The sequence below is a fragment of the Nothoprocta perdicaria genome, unplaced genomic scaffold (genome assembly GCF_003342845.1).
Source record: "Nothoprocta perdicaria isolate Ctin4 unplaced genomic scaffold, notPer1 scaffold_7, whole genome shotgun sequence".
NCBI classification, from domain to species: Eukaryota; Metazoa; Chordata; class Aves; order Tinamiformes; family Tinamidae; genus Nothoprocta; species Nothoprocta perdicaria.
The window spans coordinates 9,491,491-9,514,538 of NW_020455976.1; the positions used below are offsets into that span (position 1 = coordinate 9,491,491).

The 23,048-nt window shown below is 41.6% G+C and overlaps 1 protein-coding gene across 5 annotated transcripts in view; it reads right to left on the bottom strand.

Moving 5' to 3' along the window:
• FGFR2 (fibroblast growth factor receptor 2) overlaps positions 1-23,048 on the bottom strand; it is a 69,063-nt gene that overhangs the window by 40,247 nt on the left and 5,768 nt on the right. For 3 of the 5 annotated variants that reach the window (XM_026050639.1, XM_026050640.1, XM_026050641.1), the window contains exons 2-5: positions 14,654-14,920; positions 13,888-13,962; positions 7,493-7,662; positions 2,841-2,964 (exon numbers count right to left, since the gene is read on the bottom strand). In XM_026050639.1, coding sequence (XP_025906424.1) covers positions 2,841-2,964; positions 7,493-7,662; positions 13,888-13,962; positions 14,654-14,920 — 636 coding nt within the window. The remainder of the gene's footprint in view (positions 1-2,840; positions 2,965-7,492; positions 7,663-13,887; positions 13,963-14,653; positions 14,921-23,048) is intronic. The other 2 variants (XM_026050644.1, XM_026050643.1) reach the window with 1 other exon arrangement.

A 23,048-nucleotide genomic window follows, 5' to 3' on the forward strand; every position in this document is an offset into this window, starting at 1 on the left:
CACAAAATCCTAACAGATGGAGTTTTGCATCCTTGACACTTCCATCAGGGCAGCCTAACACACTGTTACTCCTAAGCAAAGTTCTTCAACACAGCCTATTTTAAGGCCTTTTTGAGAAAGGAGAGCGAGGTATCAGGGCATCCCAAACATTTAAAGAATARCGTTGTCCAACACAGAGTATCCTGGCCAACTTTACTGGATAACTCTAKGGTACCTCCGTAAATGCGGACAAGTATTCTGTGTTATATATAGCAGCTGCCAACAACGTGCTGCTTTTTTGTCAGTATTTCTATTCCCATTGTAAAAAAAAAAAATGCAGTATGACTTCTTTGCCAGGTTTGTAAATCTGAATGAGAACATGTGAGCAGAGCTGCCTGTTTTAAAAGGGTTGTTGCAAGTAATTACAAGCTAAAAATGAGAATACTTCACACCTACATTGTGACTGCAAACTTCTCAGCACTGCTGGCTCCAGACTTTTAATTGTCAAAAAGAGTTCAAGGTTTGGAAAGTTATTGGCATCGAGYGATACTGGATATTCCTAACTAGCATTGTGTCATTTTTTGGCAGGAATTTTGCTGGGATAACTCCCAGATCTGTGACATAATCAGAGGGTTCTCTACATTACACTATATAGTCAATGCTCATGTTAGTATAATACATTACCATGTTTAATACYATTTGCTATTACTTGCACTTAATCAGCTCTGGAACCAGTTAAAACATAGAGGAAAAGCAATTTCAGAGGCTTTCAACTGACAATTTTCCAATGTTTAAGCACACACCTTGACATCAAAATTGTGATTTGAAGTTTGTAAGATGCAGCCTACGTATACAATTGCCTTTAAACAAACATCTATAACATTATAATTCTCTGGCAACTGAAAATTCATGAGAAAAGGCCAAAATAATAAAAAAATAAAAAAAGGCAGAAACAAGCGCCTTAACTTAAAAAAAAAAGTAGTCAGAGTTTCCCCTTCTGGCCTGTCTTAATTTACTGCTTCAACAGTTTCATGCCCAACCTCCACAGTTATTACAAGGCTCCAGCTCCACAGAAAGGGCTTAGCTCCCTAACTTCCATCCCCCTTCCAAGCTACCCCCAATCCAGTGTTTCTGGAGAAACCTACAGCAAATTTAGCAGTGCAGTGTTGTGGGGCACCTGTTCCCATGCACATATTTTTCACAGTTAACTATTACACTCATTCACTCATAACATTAAATGCAAAATGGGAGTGAAATAATTACACATATACATCTCCAAAATGCAGGCTATGGTTTACAGCAGTAAATTGTGGGTTAACATATCTCAGAGTCTAATCATGAAAAGATGCTGAATATTAACCCAGCAAGAAATCAGGCCTCCTTTAGGTGCCACCAGCTGGCTACTCAGCACGCTAAATCACTAGTCACTTTTGAAAATCTTGACCTCATTATTTATTTTTCTGCCTCTCTATAGGAAAGGAACAGAGATTTAAATAAATGACATAATCCTTATTACCATTCCATTCATTCATGCAGGTCACTGCAATTTACCGCCAGGAAAAATAAACCCCTGCATAATATTCCTCAATGTAGGGCATTCAAATGGCTCAAAGTGGGAGAGGCAGCAAGGGGCTCCTGACAAATATTTGCTCAAGTGACCGCATCCTTCATGAACACATTTGCTAGAGAAAACGGTCAAGGAAATTTATGGTCGATGCGAAACTGCCAGCTTGGCCCTGAGGTAGTTACAAGGAAAAGGAGCAGTGGAAAGAAGATGGAAAAGGGATTTTCAACCAGCTTCATGGCCCTAARTTGGGCCACAAGTCACCATGTTAAAATAGCCTGCAATAACCCAATGCATTTTTGCTCTTAATATGGATCGATCTGAAGTTCTAGCCACATAGCTGGTGAAGTTCAACTCGCTCCACAAGTGTGGTGAGAGCAGAGCCTCATTCAAACAYACTTCAGAAACTGCAGTTTGGATTCCCAAAGGCACAAGCATCCAGCCTGGTTATACCAGCTATGCTGACTACTTTTGGGTAGCAGAACCTGTAGATCCCATAAAACCGATCCAGGCTAATCAGCAAGAATAGGGGTGAATGAATTTGCTTCCTGAGACTTCAAGCCCTAAATCAGCTAAGCACTTAAATATCTGTATAAGCCTTATTAGAGTCAATGGGATTTCGGCATTATTACATAATCCTTTTATTAAGCGTGTGCTTAATAGTTCTGCTGAATTAAGGTTTTACTGCTAATARGAATTTTGGCAGCTTTTAAAAATTGTCTACAGGTAAAAGACATCACAATTCTTGTCTTCTGTTATTAGGAAATGCTAAAGAACACAACCTAACGGAGTCAACATTAATGTCAGCTGGTCTAGCGTAAATACAAAGGATCTCTTTTGAAATTCCAAATCTACATTATCATATTCACAAGAAGATTCATAAAAAGATTATTTCAAACATAACAGCAGCAATTTAGAGGATCACTTGATCGTTCTGATAACTGCAGCTATTAACATTTATGATTATATTCATTGTACCAGTAGTAATTGTAAGGGTAATAGGTAAAATTGTATTAGCCTTTAATATTTGTCCTTTACAGTAAGCTCATAAGCATATAAGAGCACCAAGGAAATTACAGGAGCTCACAAACACGGATATTACACCTTCAGCAAGAGGTGGGCAGCTTAAGTTATATGGACACAGAACTGGTTATGCACGGAATTCCTACCATCAGGATAGCCTGAAATCACCTTGAAAATCTGTGCATAACTGTTAAGCTTCATTTCAAATGTTTCAACAAAGAAACCATGCCAYTAAGGAGAAACACCTTCTTGCATTTGACAAACTCTTACTTACCAACAACGTCAAGATGGTAGGTGTGGTTGATGGATCCGTACTGGTTTTCCACGATACAGGTGTAATTTCCTTTGTCAGACGGGACCACGCTCTCCATGATGAGGCTCCAGTGCTGGTTGCGAACCTGGTGGGGTTGCAATTAGAGAGGCTGAGAACTTTTCTAGCGCTGTTTCACCCTCACCCCCTCAAAAAGGACTTTTTTTCCACAGAACTTAATCTTTTGTAAYCCATTTTTAAAAGCCTCTTCTGTGCTCGTTGGAGGGTTCTGCAGACTGGAATACTTCATTTATGCCTGAACAGGTACAGCATGGCTATAGCAGTGAACGCTTTCATGCATTCTGTTATAAATTTACTGTCCCTAATTTGAGCACTTTAGACCTCAGTGCACATTCAACCCTGCAAGCCTTGCGCCAATTAGCGCAGTTGTCTTACCAGCCTTACCTCTCAATCAGCTCCAAAGTGAATTCCCACCCTCAAGATATTTCCCATCTGTCTCCAAACAATCTTCCCAGCACATTAACCAGCAATATGGGAGAGATATGATCCCCTAACATCAAAGTCTCCRCTCTTTTCTAACAGCTCAATTACCCAGCCCAAGTTTGGGGGAAATAAAGTAGAGAATTGCAATGTTTAGGATCCCTCTCACAAGGAGAGGGTGGCCAGATTGCTTCCTGTCATAGGAGACCCCATCTGCAAGAGCATTAAGAAACTCCTCACTGGAGTTCATGGTACTCGTGTTAAGTTTACTTCACACAATGGTTCTTGGACAGAACGTAAAGAGGTTCTGGATCTGTCCCCATTGAACTCAGAAGAAGCATTTGAACGGGTCTCACGGAAAACAGGCCCCAAACTGCAAAGATATCGTTGAGTAGTTCACATATTCACTCTCCTCATCACAGATTGCCTTCCTGAAGGCCTTCCCTGGCCAACCATCAAACTCTACTTTGAATAGTGTATTTTTGACAAAAGACTCCCCAAACCCTAACACTACATAGCAGGAATGTATAAATTTCAAACTGAAACATGCAGGTTTTAGTAAATATATTCACCCAGCGATCATAATCATCCAAATGGAAAGTAGAAATTATTACTCCTCCAGCACAACACATCAGAAATATCTAAGGTATTTTGAGCAAATTACTGAGATGCCTTTTCCCCCTATTTCATTGCCTTTTTTTTTTTTTTTTTTGCCAAGCTTCTCTGTCAATTTTTAAACCAATTTTCAGTATCTTTCCAATAGCCTCTCTAAACAACTCAATCTTTAAACTAGTTTATAGCAGAGGTGTTTAATAAGGAACTTCATCCCCAAAATATAGCTCAGAGTTTGTAAAACTAAGCTGGCGCTGAAATATGAATAAAGAATTGTTAGAAATCTAGGAAGTAGTAAGGAATGTTGCATAGAAATATTTTACTTTCAAAGTATCATATTTAAAAAAATTGCACACAATTCTGTTTGAGGAACAAAATAAAAATATCTTCAGGAAGCCAATAATTCATGAAAATTATTCATTTGGCAAAAAAATAAAAATAAGAGGGAGAAGAAAGTTTTAAATGAATTTCAAAAGAAAYTAAAATTAATTCTGCCCATAAAGCAGCACAATTCAGCCATACATTTTTATTCCTCAGGTAAAGAGACTAAATACAGGAAATCCATGAAGACGCCCTCAGTGTTTATAGTCCCTAGAGCCAAGACCATTTGTTTGCTTGATATTTACCCTGGTTGAATTGAAATGTGTAAAAGAAGACTGCAGTGATGAAGCTTATCAAAATGCACACGTGAAAACACACACCTGTTAATGCTTAAACAGTAAAAACTGATAGAAGTACATTTGCTTTCTGGGTGGTGTACAGCAAAGTGTGCTCCTGTGCTCTCTCATATAGGGTTTAGTGCACAACTTAAAACCCCTTAAAATAAACTGGCAGAAATTATTTTTAGGACAGACAAAGAGAATCAAAATAGAAAAAGGTGTGCAAATTTTTGCCTTGCTATGGGAATTTTGGTTCTACCTTGAGACACATTTGAGGTTGATTTGGAAGTTCACGGCGCAGCACTCGTGAGCAGGGAGGAATTCCGCCCGAATTCCAGGCGGGCGCTGCTATCTGGGCAGCACCTGCAGCCCCGGGGCTCGCTGCCCACAAGGCAAATTGACTCAGGGCATTCCCTGAGGGAGGACAAAGTGCTCCCGGCCACTATCTGATTGCGATAAAGGCAGCACAAAGACGGGATTTCTTAGCTGCAGGGGAGAGGGGACTAGAGGATTAATGAGAATCGCATTTTCCTTCCCTTCCTTTGYGCTGGAAGTTGGGGGAAGATTGTCTTTTCTGAATGCGACAGAGCATGTTACGTGACCTGGTAATGGCAAAGTTTGGCCCTGCCTATTTCAGCTCTTTGCTTTTCCTATGTAGTTTGAGCATGAAGCTCTACAGCAGATACACGTGGTAAATTCCGCACCCAGATTCAACACAATCCCGTGTAAAAAATAAATAAATAAATAAATAAAATCATCACAAACCTGTCCTAACATAGACCACTATGGAAAGATTCCTTTTATTTTTTTTTTTTTCCTGAGGATTCCTTCATTACAAGTTTGCACAGCAATGGTGAGAAAAGCGTAACTCTTCTGTTTCCAGAACAGTTCTGGATAAGCCAAGAGTGACCTCACACAGCCCCTCYAGCAAATCCAGCCCCGGCAGCCTCCCAGAGCCCAGGACTCCTCGCTCCTTAGCAGCGGTTCACTGAAAACAAGATTTCCACCTTACAAAAGATGCTTATCCAGAACACTGACAGAATCTGGAATACACATAGATTTGGTGAGCAGAATGACAGTGGTAAGTGCTTCCAGATCACCTTAAATTCAATGTATTTATGAGCAACACGAAGACCACAAATCCACAGCTGTGTCCCCTCTCCCTTTTTTTTTTCCCCTTTTAGACTAAAGAAACATAAAAAGTTTTATGATTGAGAATTATAGGTATATACTTCACATATTCAGCTGGCTTTACATGTAGACAGCTGTGGTTTCTTCCCAGAGTACATATATACCTAGGAAATTGCACACATTTAACATCCACGGTCAAAACTTTAATTTGTGCCATTGAATAGTATCACCCTGATACCAGGACAAGCTGGCAGGGACAACACGCTGCTCCACAGACTACTTTTCTAAACCAGAAAGATCAGGTATCTCCATCCTGCCCTGCAAGACACACATTTTCCTTCACTGCTTTCAAGAGTGATATCTGTATTTCCCCTTCATGAGATGTAAAATGTTCAAGCAATGTCTCAGGACCGAAACGGTTACTACTATTTTCCAAGACAGGATTAGGGGGGTTTTAATTGGCTTCATTTTTATAACAACTGTAGGAAAGGTGAAAAATCACCGAATTGTAGCCAATTCATTAACACTCCGTTGCATTATGAAAGGCAGGAGGTGTTGCCAGGTGTACACTCATAAGCAACAGTAATTTATGGTGTAAGTAAACATAAATGGAAAAGTCTACTTAGATAATTAGTGTTCACGCAGGGAGATTTTCTGGGCTTTGCTCTCTGCTAGCACAAATGTTGGAAAATCTGACATGTTCTACAGTAAATCTAGCTAGGAAAGGAGAGACTTTAAGTCTCGTCCTCCTCTACACTGGAAAACATATTTCTTGCAAGAAGCAGGATCYGAGTCAAGAGCCAATGAAGCAGTAGACATCCTCTCTACATCAGGGCATTGCAAAATATGGTACCTTAATTACAAAGCAATCCTACTGCAGGTGAAGCATGCAGGAAGACATGCAGTGCTGCTCTACACCACAGCTTACAACCTTGACACCAGATGAGTTTAATTCAGAAACATCTTCTCCCTAAAATAAGTTCCTGAGGTGTTGTGTACATGAGGAAGCTATTGATAGAAAATCTGCAAGAGGAGGTAAAAAACTCACAGAAATCTGCCTCAGGATGCCAAGGAAAATGCTTAAACAGCAACTTAACAACCAAACACATGTAAGGAGTGGGATAAGAYGACCGAATTTTGACTTTTGACCTGACTTAGGTAGATACTGGAGGTTAAAGGTGTGTGCACTAACCCATAGAACTAGCTGGCCTTCCTAAATCTCTCTTAATCAGTAACCACTAATTTAGAAAGAAACATGTAATCTGAAGCTATTTAAAATTCAAACAACCCCTTGTAAGCAATTGCTGTTACTTTCCCTCAAATTCTGCTTCCCATTTCATTTTCACAGGCCATAAACTCTGTAGAAAATAGCAACTTTTGAATTCCAGTCCTTCCTTTACTAAATTGCCCATAATCTCCAAAATAGATGGTCATCTTATCAGCAATGCAGCTGAAAAAGAACAAACCAGAAACTTCACATCTAAGTTTACTTTGCAAAGTCAATCTTTAGCTTCCTAARGAAGTCTTTATATTCTGTAGTCACATGTGTTCTACAAACTTGAATTAAAAAAGAAAAAAGGAAATAAAATTAAAGCTTAGTAACAGCCAAAAAGCCACCCACCCTTCCCCAGAAGAAAACAATAACTTACTAACTTCGTGCTCCCAAATTTGATCCAACCCCTTTAAAAGATATTCTGTTGACTTCAGCATGTTAGGCTTTTTCACAGCCTTTGTCCAGAACAGAAATTGCAAAAGAGCATAATAGGATCTTACCTTATAACCGCCAATACGATGCTCTTGCTTGAATTCCTTCCCATTTTTCAGCCACCGCATGGTCGGTGTTGGGTTTCCCATGGCTGGGCAGCGGAACTTGACAGTGTTGGCAGCTGGCACCGCGTGTAGTCTTTTCTCCATTTTGTCTGTGTGAGTCCAATAGGGTGCCCCTGTTCCAAAAAAATACATCCAGAGATATAAGTACTCAAAAAACAAGCTCCTTTTCCAGCATTATCCAGACCTAGAGAGTTGCAAGCATTTGCTTGAGTAGAGACAGTGCAAGTTAGGAGTACACGACTAGAAATCAGCGTTGACCAGAGTTTTGAAAATAAGCTCTATCTGCAGCTTTTAGTATATGATTTGTGACACAATTTCAATAATTAACCACAGATAACCTTTGTTTTATGCATATCAAAAAAGACAGAGGTATTTTCAGTAGACTCAACTGTTCAGAGACACTTTTGACCTCAACTAGAGTTATTGTGTGTGCTCAGCAAACTCCCATCTCTTGGACCCAAGCTCTGGAGCTGGACATACAAAATCAGAAGTTTGATGTCTCAGTATTAATTTCCCCCTGCGCTGTGTTAGCAGGGGGTGAATGTACTTACCCACCTGACAGTGTGTTTGATCTCAGAGAGCAGTCATGAACTGCAGTAACTGCTTCAGAAGCCACTCAAAGTTATTTACAAAGGAAATATTTTGGAAAACTTACCCAAAGAGCAGGAAACTAAACTGATAAACACAGACCTACTAAACTCAGTATCTGTTTTGAACATTTTATAAGAGTCCAGTGACAGACCTGACATGGATTTCCCACTCTCATGAGCCTGCCTATGCCCAAGGGCTCCATCAGGTCCAACACCATTTCATGAAGTGATAGATATAGGCATAAATTAGCCCGTGTCCCAGACCCCAGCATCACTTGGGCTACAYTGCCCAGTGCCTTCATGACATTGCTCCATTTGTATCACTACAACCATTACTTAAATAAGACTTGGGATCTGTTTAACAGTASGAAATATTAAGTTATTTTACAATGGATTCTTCCTGAAATAAATCAGATTAGTGAGGAATTTCTAGGACTAGAGGGGTTCAGAAAAATAACTCTATTTCTCTCAGCCCTRTTTCATTTCCTTCATTAGCAGCCTAACACTCCACTATAAATAAGCCCTTCCGTTCACCAAATATTTATAGCAGTTCTTATAATCAGTGCAAACTCAGAAATCCTGCCACCCTCTCTAAATAAAAATACAGCTGGATAGAAAATACAGGAATAAATCCTTTAACAACATCTCTCTCTGTATAAAAAAAAACATTCCAATAGCAAGTCTTAAAATGATGCTAAGAATGATAAGTGAATTTTTTTAGCCTGAAGAAGCAATKAGTGTTAAAATTAATGAAGTAGAAAAGCAAAGGAAATTTGTGCATGTAGTCAAAATAGAAAATCAGGTAACTATTGAAAATTTAACCACAACACTACATTAGGCAAAGGCAGAATCGCTTGTTGGTACCGATAAGCAAAAAGAGCATTTTCTCTGGATCACTAATTATATTGCACAGGGCAGCATGACATGGAAGACAAAGTCTTGGGAGGATGCAGCAGGTTGGGAGGAGGACAGGACCCTRCCATGCTGGGAGAAAGGACTCTGCTTGGAGAACTGCCCCTTGCACCCTGGGAGCTGCTGGAGATCTTGGCCCCAACACACACAGACATCACATGGTGAAATCGCAGTGGGAAAATACTTCAAGACATCCTGTCATTTTCCACTAGATAACAGCAACATATGTCAGCAGCTTAACATTTTTAAGAAGGAAAAAAAAAAAAAAAGAAAACGAGAAAGAGGCAGCAGTGTCTAGAAACATTGACACTAACTCATGAGCACGAGGCATTTCTCTTTATAATGATCTTACCAAGACCTATAGGCACTTTTACTGCTTTTATCTCTTTTGAGAGGAAAAACACCCAGATCTGCTAAAAGCAAGAGGGAACGTACTTATTCGACATATACCTCTATATATATATACATATATATATACTATATATATAGTATATATATATGTATATATATCTCCACTCCATAGGCCAGGCTTGCCAGCATCCAGGGCAGGTGAAGTGCCCGTGTTAAAAGTTCACGACGATGCCAGGGCAAACTGCAGCCCATCACAGTAATGAGCAGGAGGCAAACTGGTGGGAATTCCTGATTGCTTTTAGAACCCTCATTAGTGGAGAAAATATCCTGCTGACCCCCACTGCACTCGACTGCAAATACATTAAATCTAATCAGGCAAATCTCCTACATGTGAAATTGAAATTAGACAACCCAGGGGACCACTTTACTTCAAGATTCCTAGATTTTGTTCAACCTATCTGCTACAAAGAAATACAAAAAGGAGGCAACTCCAAGCCTGCCTAACAACCACCTTGAGCAGGCAATGGTCCATTTGAAATGGCCACAAACTGCCCCAAGGTTTCCAGTACAATTGTATTTGACCTTTAATTAAAAAGCACTTCCAGGCAACATCCGATTTTTGCTGCTCCCTTGAGTGGGTTTCCACTCTAAAGGATTTCATGAATTTGAAGCTTTTCTTATCCTTTCTGAAATTCTTCAAGGCATGAAAAGAACAGCATGTGGATTACATTTAGCCACTTTTTGTTCCTAGTGCCAATTTACCATAKCTAGAAGAAATTCTTTAAACTGAAAAAGGGAAGAAACCCATACAGGTTCCAATTGCCTGACTCCAATTGCCTTGCATTCAAGGTAAAACAGAAGCAATTTCAAGGCTTTCCAGTGGTTCTCTAGCAAATGACTGTTCACAGGCATGAGTGTGACCTGGGCAAGTCGTATCTTGGTGACCATCACAGCCACTGAGGCCTTGCCAGCAGCGCATGAGGACAGGTAGGACTGAAGGATTCTGAATATTAGAGATGTTTTTCAAAAATTACAATGAGAACAATGCAAGAAGTACCACTAATGTAGCCTCCACTAAGGACTGATGAGCCCTTAGCTTTGCAAGAGGGATTTTCAAGTCACTGTCCCAGGGAAAATGCCTTGGAGATGCCCTCAAAAACAACCAGGGTTTTGGACCTTGGTTTTGGTCACCAAACCTCTCTGACTTGCCATCCAAGCCACTTTGGAGGGGAGGACTCTACTTTGCAGAGAAACCTAACCTGCGCCTTCCCCATAAGCACTAGTCACTCCAACAAAAGCTGGAAGTAATAAAAAGCTATTCAGGATGCAGCCTGGAACAAATCTACCACATTGCTTCTTCAGACAGCTAAAACATCTGTCAAGCTAGGAGGGCACTGAACGCAGGGTGGAATCTGCTGTGCATGCCTCGTACTTAAGCATGCACCCAGGCCAAGTGGTCAAGCTCACGTGTGCATGTGCAAGCACCTTCATCTCCATGAAAGGGGGCTGCTTCTCAAAGCTACTGAGCACTTGAGCCTCCATTGACTCCAAAGGAAGCTGCATTTGCCAGRTAGCTATGAAAACTAGGCTGAATTCCTTATCCATTTCCCTGCCTGCATTTGGAAACATTGCCCTCAGAAAATACATATTTTAACAGAGGAAAAGAAAATTTAAAAAGCTTAGAACTTGCAACCGTAAATAATGCTGTTCTAAAAGGTTTGCTTTTGTTTTAAATATGCAGGAATGAGAATGCCAAGGTTCAGTTCCTGGGGAAGGCACTGCAGCCATTTCCTGCCTCATCACATCATAATTAACATGCCAGGACAGCTGGACTTTATCAGAATCGTTTCATCAAAAAGCAACAAGCTTTGAAGACTATGGCCTTTTGTTTTCATCAATAAAGGCATAACCAGGCCAATTTCCATTGCTTATCCTTAATGATCACAGCTGTAATTTGTATGCAAATTATCACTTAAATTGGTTTAGATCTGTAATGTTCAAACCATGATTCAGGAAACATTTAAGAGCTCTTCAGTAACAACCAATGCCCATGGTGAGGTCCTGGAGCTCCCCAGGCTCTGCTCACACCAGGCAGGAGGAAGCGGTGATGGGCACTGGGCTGCTATAAAGCACTGCGGCCACATGGCAGTCAAAGGTTAGACTTGGACTATTCTGAGAGTCACTTTGCAATCTGCATTGCAACACAGCTCCTCAAATTTGCTGCGATCTTCTGGGTGTCATATAAAAATCTAAGTGAAGGCTGCTGGGAAGGCCTGGAAGATCCCAGAGCACGCAAGCTCCAGCGCTTTGCAAGAGSAGCAGTCCCACCCTTAGCTTTTATACAGCTCCGAAGTTGGCAAATCACAACCATCTCTCAGCAAAGTGGTATTAATCCAGATGAGTTAGTCACTCTGATGCAACTTTTCATTGAAAACAGACCACATACAGGGATGTCGTGCCACATTTCTCCAGTTCTAGCTCCTCCAGTTGAGCGCTCAGACACCAGAAGGAGCCAGCACAGACACTGCTCCCTGAACCCATCTGCAGTCCCCAGGGAGCCCTCGCACTCCATGGAGACCCTAAAAATGGGCACACTCATGTCTGCAAAATGCTGCACCCAGGAGCAATCTGTCCTGTTCCACTTTCCTCATTTTCCGCATTCTGGAAGTAGAAACTGGAAGTTTCTTCTACTCCCACTTCAGATGTTTTAACGTGCCCAGTTTAGAGGCAGCTTTCATCTTTTCCAGGGAAAGTGTGACTGCCCCTTGATGAAGTTCGCTCTCCAGCCCAGCCGACAGGAATTGCTGATAGCCTTTCACCATCTCCCAACCAAAGACGGATGGACACAAGCTTGAAATGGAAGCTTGTATTACAAGAGCATCCCTAGCATGACAGGAGATACCACAGGGGACTTCTCCCTGCTCCACAATAGGGAAGTGAAGTAACATGGATGTTACAGACCAAACTTTGTTGTCTTGAAATAAAGTCTTTTTCTCTTTTTTTTTTTCCCCTCACTTTTTTCGCACTTCCATAATGCATTTATTCATAGTGAATCTCTAGAGCTATCAGTGTGGACTAGAAGCACAGCTGTCTTCATGAACACACTGAAAATATCACAAGCCCTCTCCTATCAAACAGCAATAAAACTAAGATGATAGCAGATACAAGTTTCCTTAAAAGCAGGAGAAGGAAGAACTTTTCACTCACAAAGATCACACAGAATGGTTGAGGTTGGAAGGGACCTCTGGAGATCAAGCATGGTCACCTAGAGCACATGGCACAGGATCACATCCAAAACATCCCCAAGAAGGGAGGCTCCACAACCACAGATGAGAGGCCCTTATCCCTTAGCCTATCATCTCAGCAGCCCTTTGGATGGGTASAGGCTACAGCTGCTTCCTCTCAGCCACTTCAAAATGCACCTGTGAATCACAGCAGGCTCATTGCAGAAGCCAAGTAGGCACCTAAGAACTTAAATAATTTTCAATAGCATCTAATGKTTCACAGTTTCAGGCCACAGGCAGGCGTATGCAACAGTAACTATCTCCAGTAGTTGAAATAAGCCTAGGACTTGGTCATCTGATCAAGTGTTTCAGCTATATGATATACACACCACTTATGAATTACTCTGACAAATAAATATAGTCTGATTACTATGTTCATTAACTAGGTGACATCTCTAATGAAGGATCTTTGTGTTCTTCAGGTTATTGACCTCATGGATCAGGAGCAAGGGAGAACTACCAGTCATCCAAGGGGATTTTGCAATAGAGCACCAGGGCAAACAGAATAAATATTAATTCCACATTTCTTTCCTCTTACTGACCACTCTATCTGGAGCGATTAATAACCTTCCAAATTCCGGAAAGGGGCTGAACATTAACATGCAGATAAATTTAAGTCTGTTTTAGTCTATTTTTACCAGACACAAGTAACATGAAATATGCGGGTTTAGTGGTTGATTGCCCTCTTTGTGACAAACACTGAGATCCTTCATGAGCAAAAGCCGCTCATTCTTCCCAGCGGGATTTCCACCTAATTCAGGACTTCAGGATTTGCCCCACTGCAAGTCAATTTTATTTTTATAGTTTCCACCCTACCATGTAATAAAATGAGTTTGATCTTTGCTTCTTTTCAGATTTCAGCTCAGGTTCAGCAACAAGTTGAGTTAGCGCATGTGCACATGAGAGAGAGACTCGGACACAGAGAAAGGCTGAACTTCAGGAAGAAAGGAAACTGAAGAAAGGCAAGGAATAAGTGAGACAGAAAGAACAGACCAGTAAAATGTGTTTAGAAGAATATTAATTTATTTTTTTTCTCATTTCCAAATAATGAACTGTGCAAACAGAAAAAGGAAAAGGAGAAAGACACTTTGGTAACACATGCAGTTAACATCCAAGAAGCTATAAAGGCAAAAGTGCAAAACCGGACAGTATTTTCCAAGTGGATCCTGCTAGTCACCTCCGGCAGTTGGCTCTTACTTACTCATCTGGTTGTTGTCATTCACAAAGTCCTCAGAACCGTCATTGTCATCTTCATCATCCCCAGAGGAAAGAGCATCTGCACATCAAAAATAATCAAGATTTTAAATCGKCAAACTCTATGGGCAAATAAACCAACATGCTACATCTGAAGTTATCTACCAAGGAGAACAGATGTTATTTGAGTCGTGCAGAAGTTACAGAAACAGAAAACCCAGCCATAAAATGTGTTATTCTTACAACATTCTAATAAAACTAGCTAATAATCCTGAAACACTACAAAGTTTCCAAAGAGAGCTTGCTAACTCCAAAAATCTTTCTACTTGTAATTTTTCTTTTTCTTAAACACATTCAGTTGAACAGAACTAAGTGTTCCTGAATGATTGCTCTCTAAACTAAAAGCGGTGTAAGGGGATGTAGGACACCCCTTTCACTCTTCTGCTGTGTTAAAAAATCTTTTGTATCCATTTCACTGGCTTTATCATCATCACGGTGATTCTGTATAACTTAATCCTGTCAGAGAAGCATAAAACAGAAGGCTAAATCTCCAACAGCTATTAATCAGCATAGACCCCATAAAGTAAATGGAATATACACAAACTGGGTCTGTTTCAAAATCTGGACAAAGAGGAAAATATTTGAAACTCAGCTACAGAAAAAAATAATAAAAAAAAAAAAAAACACATTACTTCACACTCAACTGGACTGTTTCAGGTTATTTCATAACCTTATATCACATTGTACAGCTTCCGCATGCAAGACTCACTCACCTGTAATATTTACAATGAAGTACAGAGTGTCACTGTCTAGGGTCCTAACAGCAGTGCAAGCATAGAGGCCCGAATCTCTGGGTGCAGCGTCCTTAATCTGTAAGTATTCCCCAATAATCACTGTCCTATTGTCGGGCCCCAAAGGGGCCCCATCCTTAGTCCAACTGATCATGACGGCGTCTTTCAACTGACAGCGCAACTCAAGTGGTTCTCCTGGCAGGGCTGAGTATACATCGGGCTGGGAGATTTGGTATTTGGTTGGTGGCTCTGCAAAGATGGAATGAAGGAGGAAGAAAAAGGAGAAAGAAGAGGGAAAGGAGAGAATTTCCAACAACAGTCAGTGAGGGCCCTTTCGTAGCCGCAGAAATCAAGTTACGTTAAACAAAAAGTTTCATCCAGATTAGCCCAGCAACCTGTCTCATAAAACTGAATCACACGCAGATATGGGGTAGATTATATTTGCAGAAAGTTAACCACAAGGAGAGCTCCTTCCCCTTGGATTGATGTCCCGTTCTGTGCCTTCTCCAGAGTGCCATGCCAAGGCACAAGCATGAAGGAAGACTTCAACATCTATGTCTATAATTTAAATGAATGTTTATATTCCCCCATCTGGTTTTAAAAGTTTTTTAGAAGTGTGTTCTTTTTTTTTTTTTAACTTGCCAGATGCTGTTTAGGAACAAAAGGACAGTTAAGAAAAACCTCAGCAGCTAAACAAATGTGACTTCCTATACATAGCATATATGATGTCCTCTATTCTTCCCTCTACGCCTTTTCCAAAGTCTCCACGTTTGTCTTCTACCCCACCAACTGGAAGGCTCGGTAGTTTTTTCCACTCTTTTTTAAATTTGATTTCTTATTTCGCAACCTCTCCTAAGCACAACATCAGTAGAAAACTGGAAATGAAAGCACTGCTTTCAAGGGCACAGTGTTCACAGAAGTTCAAAAACGGGATGGCTTGTCCACCAGTTCAAAATGAATGTGAAAATACACCTTTTTCCAAGAAAAAGAAAAAAAAAAGAAAAAAAAAACCCAAAAATCTACATGTGTCTATGGTTACCCTGGCCTAAATCACCCTCTTCCAAGGCAGACTTACAGCGGGGAAAAGGAGTCACAGGTACAAGTAATCTCTGCACTTGCTCAAGGACATCTCCATGGGGGCAGCAGGGACCTCCCTACGCTGCATGTAAGGCCACACCAGGGCTTTGCCTTACGAGCAACCTGGCACTGGTAACTGAAAAGCCTAAAAAACAAATCGGAACGAACATGACCACGTTTTGTGTTTGCTCATGGTCACAACTCAACTGCTCCTCAGCTCTCAGCCCAGCACACATCCGTCCGTCCACATACAGACACCAACTGTGCCCCGCTGGGTGTTTATATATGTACCTACATATAAATAAAACACACGCCGATTGTTTTGAAGAGTCCGAGGGATTATTAAAATAGGTGGCTTCTCAGTGCCCACTCTTGCTTCTAAGAATATCGAAATTCCTAGTCCTTAGGGCACAATGTTCTCGCTTTTTACACCACACCTTCCCCAGAAGAGCCAAAAACATGGGTCAAGTCTGAGCTAGTCAACAGACATGGTTTTGGGAATGCATTTAAATATTGTACTATACCAGTACGCTTAAAAACACTGAGCCTATGTGTCATTTAGACATTCTGAAATATCCGTATACTTGAGTAAAACCCAAACAAGAACACTTACGGAAACAGTAAACAGGTCTCTACACCTTTTAGAGCACCAAAATACTTATCAAAGTCTACAAGAAGCTATACTACCTATAGCTTTATACATTTTATAAGCTAATTTAGGCTTGCTGAGTAAGGAATCCACAGATTCACAAGGCAGAGGCTTCTTCGAGTACCACACAGTGCTGCTGGAAGCCTATGGATCACAGCCTGTTCCTACACGTATTTCATATCCATAATGAGCATATATGAGAGTTTTTAATTGTATCCACTATAAAATAATTCATGAAAAAAATAAGTGGCTGACAGCAGCTTGCTAATTTACTTTGTAGTTTAGTAGGCTTCTCTGTAGGGCTCTTCCTGCAATGTAAATTCACTTTACAGAATCTGCAACCGCGCCAACCATTTACAGGAGTTTAGAAATTAAAATAATGATTATAAAGTCATTTAGAAATGACTTCTTAAAAGCCAGCATGGGTGAGGACAACTCAGCCCAACTGCGAGGGCCTTAGGGGCTTGAGCCCAACAGTCCTAGCAAAGAAGCAGCAGGTCCCAGGCAGGGTGCAGGGTCCTCACTGCAGGCTGCTTCTCTCTTGATTATGTGTGAAAAAACAGGAAAAACACCTCAAAACCTCGATGCCAYCTCTTTTTCATTACCATCATTTCATTATCTTCAAATTATATTAGAGTAATATTAGGCAATCATTCAACGCAAGCCAAAAGACAAACTCAAGTACCAATCTAAAAGGAAAATTACCAGTGAACTGAAAAAAAAATAAGCTTCACACAGATAASAGAGACTGGTAAACATTACTGTCCTCCACCTCCTTCTCTTTAGAGTATAGGGTATAGAGTATAGCACTAGGACTTGTCATGAAATGATGAAGTCATGCTTGGAAATAGTGAGTTATTTCAGGTAAGGCTTTGTGTTGCCAAACTCGAATGTAGCAGCACTTAAGACTGTCACTTTTTATAATGTTTGCCTATAAACTTTTCCAACGAGGGTTTGAATTGGTGCCCAAATGCAAACAGAGAACAGGTGGGATTCTGAAGCTTTGTTCTGTCCAACAGTTTCGCAGGGAAAAGCCATGACTTTAAACTGTTAAAAAATTCCCGGCAGCATGTAAACAACTGTCCTGCAAAGTTAACTATCTCTCCAGGACACTGCAGGCCATAGGAAACATTTTTACACTACTCTGAGATTTAGGGCCAAACTTTGAACCCACTTTCACACCATATTATTGCATCGGTGCTGCCCCCGAGGCTTACGTGAGGATTATTTCCCCACTTCCATGTCATTTGAGCGTAGCAAAATGAGGCTGTAAATCCACTCAGCCTTCCCTTGTACCCATCCTCTAGTGTTTTCACAGCAGCATCCTCTGGAATTTTCCCAGACGTGAGAATCCTAAGTCAAAATAACCAAAATACCATCTCAAAAGGGAGAAGATAGAGCCTGGGAAGCTGTGTCCATAACTGTATCCCGAGTCATCACTGCGAGACTGGCTATTTACTGGATGAGCTCTGCAGAGCAGAGGGAAGGCAGCAGCAGTTTCCTGTTCTAAGGTCTCCTGCAAATCCTATAATTGTGGCATTAGTTCCTACTGCAGAGGTGTATGAACTGATGTGAATAACATCTGTCCATCGGTCCTTTTTGAAAAAACAAACCAAACAGGCACAAAAAGGCCCACGCTGACTTCTGTTGACATTCTTAATCACCGGAGGACAAGGGAGCGAACTTTGCTTCTACATATTATCTGCCCTCAGCTACATCCTTATTTGTAATAGCGGCACATACAATGCAAGCGTATTTATACTGTGTAGGTGGAGCCTTTGAACAATATCCCCGCAGAAAACAATATTGCTCTTAAATAAACACACATAGGCTTTTTCTTTGCCTACTCATACAGCCTCTCAGCATGGTTTATGCCATCCAGCGATCAAACGGGTTGAATACTGTTTGCATAAAAGCCGAGGCCACAATAGAGGACTGGGGACACTCAGAAAGCTCTATTTCATACAACATACACGACATTATMTTCCCATCATTTTTCTATTCAAGAGCATTGGAACAAGAGATTTGCACTTCCTTAGGTTTTAAATTATTATTATTTGCCTCCATTTATTAAAAAGTTAACAAAGAGCTGCTTATCTTAAGGCTGAAGGCATTTAGTTACTTAGTTACAGAGCCAAATAATTAAACAAACAGCTAATAGCTAACCCCAGCAAAGATTCTCACACAGCGCTCCGTAACACAAAAGCCTCAGACCCCATCAAGCCACTTTCCCTTCAAGAGCCTTCAGTAAATGACTAAACGCTCACTGCAGCATGCCCAGAAGGGTCAACAGACCTGACCTGTCAAGAATCCAAGAGGTTCATTGCGAAACTCAATGTCCCCATGGGGATCGCCAGGCTGCCAACCATTCCTCCTCACACCACTGATCCGACCCTTCCTCCTACCCGGCTCCTTCTCCCTGTGTCTGCGGAGGATCCGTCCAGCCAGACCGTGCTGAACTATCAGCAAGGAACAAAGAGCATCACACTATGCCTCAAGCAGAATAGCCCCAGGCTCCGTAACTCAAATCAAATCCAAAACTTGACACTCTATCCAAAAGCCACAAGGGAGCCGGTGTAGGATCAGGAAACCCAGGTAGAAGGTTTGCAGCTTCCCTCCCACCTCTCTGGTACAAGCTGATGGTTGTCCACATCAGCCTTAGCCAGCAGATTTATCTTAGGATCAGTTCCCTGTCGTGTTCTGGCTGGATAAATGACACTAAACTAACTCAACCTACCAAAGAAATGGCCACCAGCTTAACCGTGAAGTAATTCCTGAGCACGGTGACTACCTACCCTTAACCGCCTGCAGATCTCAGTCACCAAAGCTAAGCACGTCTCCGTATTCAGCAGGGGACAAAGCAGGGTTTGCAGTTCCTCCATCTGTTTCTCCAAAGTTACAGGATTCCTGCTGTCTTATTTGTACTGCGCTTCCGTCAGCTGGCTGCCAGCTATGCCCGGCTAGGCCTTGGCCAGGCATAATCAGGAAGTCCCTGTGTTCTAAGAGAATACTTCTTTTTTTTTCCTTTCAAAATTACTGAAGTTCACACACAAAAAAAAAAAAAAAAAAAAAAAAAGAAAGAAAAGAACATTACTAAGAGCAGGAATCATCCCCTCCCCAACATCTAAAAACATTAGTTGTTCAAATTTGATGTAAAAGATCTAGGCCTGGTAGGAAAACTTCACCAAACGTGCAACGCCAAAGAGCAGGAGATGCATGGGACGGTTATGAAGGAAAAATGTGGCAGATTCTAATTTTTCATCTGTTTCCTTAAATAGGCTCCTAGGCTGCTCTACTTGAAAACACACGGACTTCTACAAAACACTAAGAAATGGGTTCTCCTAAATAAACTGAGGACTTTTCCCTGGCATCTTCTTTAGTCTTATTATCCTTACTCACTAAGGACCCTGTCATTTAATATAAAATAAAAAGGGGCCAAAATATCTGAATGAGAGGATTCCCTTTGACCCTGGAAGTGAAAAACTGCAAAGCAAGGTAAGTACTGCTGAATTTTACAGGCCTGGTGCCCCAAGCAAGTGTAGAGCTTTCAGTCACACCGCCCTGCTGGATTGTAGACCTACAGGATCATGTCAACTCCTATTGAATGTTATACATACTAAGATGATGGAAAAAAAGATGAATCTCCTCCAATTGAAATACTTGCCAATATCATCACGGGTAAGGGAAAATATTACACTGCACTGACTTGTTTTCCTAAGCTTTGAAGACTTAGAAAAATAAATAATTCTGGTGTATTGCAGCGTTCCCTCACTTGCAGATCCCTCTGGCTGAGATAAAAGCTTTGCGTATATACCTAATTTTTTTTCCTCGCATGATTGGGTCTATCTGCCTTGTGTAATACTGTCTGGCAGATCTGACATTGTAGAAAAGAATCTCCGTGGATAACTACCCTTGGTGCAGTTAGTCCTGGCTTCAGACCCAAGGATGTCCACCACAGCCTGCAGAACAGAGCAGCAGTGGCAAAGCTGGGCCTCGTGCCGTGGCAAATTCCACATGGCACTCTGCTCGGTGCAGATAAACTCCTTCTCAAGTGGAAAAAAAAAAAAAAAAAGTATTTGTCTATGCTTCATGTAGACATTAAAAATTCCTGCAGCTTATAGCCTGCCTGCTCCTACCTGTCTTTATACTTGTGATCGTTGAGTTATGGGTGCACAACCACCCAACGCACGTCAAAAATGCCAAGTATCACATGCCCATGGGCTTGGCTGTGTGCTTTGTGCTCRTGGAAAGGCAGCCAGGGAAGACTCAGCGCGTGCCAAGTTCAAAGTAAACAGCCGAAGACCAGCAAGGCCACCTCCTGCTGCTGGGAACTGCCCCGCGGTTTCTTCCCGGTTGTCCCCACGCTTCATCATCTCTTCCTTATGGGACAAGGATCTYGTGACAGAACTCATGTCCACATGAGCAGCCACACCAGGAATCCTAATGTCATTTTSCTGGTGTTTATTATGGCACCATCATGCTGGGCAGCTACAGGCCACCTTCAGTCCACCTTCAGGACTGGGACCACTGGTTCCCAGAAACCCAATCTTGACTGTTTCTGTGGAAGCCATGAGCTCCACCATCTGCATAAAGCAATAGTGATGGTCTCTGTGCTGAGCAGTGTAATAGAAACCTAACGCATATATAATGCAATCTCAAAAATAATTAACTAATCTTCAAACTCATTACAGAAGGGTCTTTTCATGTAATCTATTATACAATACAAGGGGGAAATGTATCACCTTTTGTCACAACCTTGAACGAAGTGGTAAAAAAAAACCCTTAACCTTCCTATATCTTAAAGGCACAATCAGAGAAGAGAGTGGGTTCATTTTCTGCTTTTTTCTACTTTCAACAGTAAAACATCAATCTTCCCCACAGTATTCTGGGTACAACGAAGAGGCAGAACAATTTAACCAACCTCATCTTCCAGGTTAAAATTAAAATCTGCTTGGGAAAGGCTTCATGTTGCACATACACCCTTAGGAAAAGGCATGAGCCTTCATATTTAATTGGACAGGGTGTTATTATTTTTCATATTTTCTTACATCTATTCCAAAGTATAACTTATTTCAGGTCCTTTATTTACATTTCAAGAGCAACATAAAAACCTAACATAAGCATAGAACAAAACATAAAAACATATTCTTTCTGCTCCAGGTTTGCCGAAGGCCACATTTGAGACTATTACAACTCAACATGCAAAAGCAGTAAATTACAACTGCAAGGTTAAAAATTGCACAATTCCATGTTCAAGTGCTAGTTCTGGACGCACAGAACATCTATTCATTCGTAATAAGCAAGTCAGCCTGTGTTTCTTTTGTGTGCAATCCCATTTCTACTTGACTATACAAATCCCCTTAATTTTAGCAGCTCATCAGGAAGTCTCATCTTGCTCATTCCCTGCTCTGCCTCTAAACCATAACGTCTACCACTTCCAAAAGCAAGATTTGAAAAAAAAAAAAAAAGTCACATGAAACAAGATCCTCCAAACACCCCTCCAGCACTTCTGTGAGCCCTATCTTCAATGGCTATAAACCATGGGATATTCTCCACGACTGAGCTTCAAGGCATAGCAGGCTCCCTTTTCACTGGAAGCAATGCTTAGTCAAAGGGAGCAGCCAAAGCTAATTTAAGCCGAGCTCCACAAAACTAAGAGTGGGATCCAGAGGCACTCAGCAGGGCCAGCAGGTAAGGGCCGGGCTAGTCAGCTGCAGCTCCAGGTGGCCCTCAAGCCCCCGTGACCAGGATTATTTCCAACCCAAAGGCCTCTCAGTCACTCATCACCGGAGCAGTCGCTCTCAGGCACGTAGCTGTTCTGATGGGAGATACTTCAAATGTTTCTAAGCGTTGGTAGGAAAGCAGGGGCGCGACAGGGATTTACTGCAAAGCCAGCATGTGAGTCCTGCACGTTGGAAAGGGCTGCGCAGGTTCCACCGGTGTCTAAACTACCAGATAAATCTGTAAACTCCCTTTGGGTACTTTGGTACTGGCACCGTTTTACTGAGGAAAATCACAACACGATTATTTCTCATGATGAAACTAAGAACTAAGCTCCAGGACTACTCAAAGTTTAACCATATAATTTTTTTTAAATGATTTCTAAGGAGTGTTGGGTGGCCTAAGGCGGCACTGAGGATTACAGATCACGTTGCTTTACTTGAAGCAAATTAAACATTGCGACACGCAGACACTGAGCAGGGCCCTTCACAGCCTCGCATGTCCCTTGGGGGCAGCTCCACTGCCACCCGGCCCCCCTGCACACCCACCTATGTGCTCCTCATGTCCCAACGAAGGAGGGTGACAACCTCCAGGAAGGGCAAACCCTGCAACCACATGCAAAACCTAAGCCACAGCCCGCGCTGGCGCCTGCGCCTTTCCGTCTAAGCACAGTTTAATGTCCTACAGACCCGTCCCGCTCCGCTAAGGCAGGTCTAGCCGCAGTATCCAATTCCCAATCCCATTTAAACACGGCAACAACGCGGACAAGCCCCTTGGGAGGAAGCACGAGGTGATAACTGCCATGTCACAACCCCCCTCTCAGAACAGCCACTCCTGAAAAGCCGGGTGGAAAAGGAAGAGAAGGGAAAAGAAAAGGAAAAACAAAGAAAACAAAGGAAAAAAAAAGAGGAAAAGGGGAAGGGAAGGGAA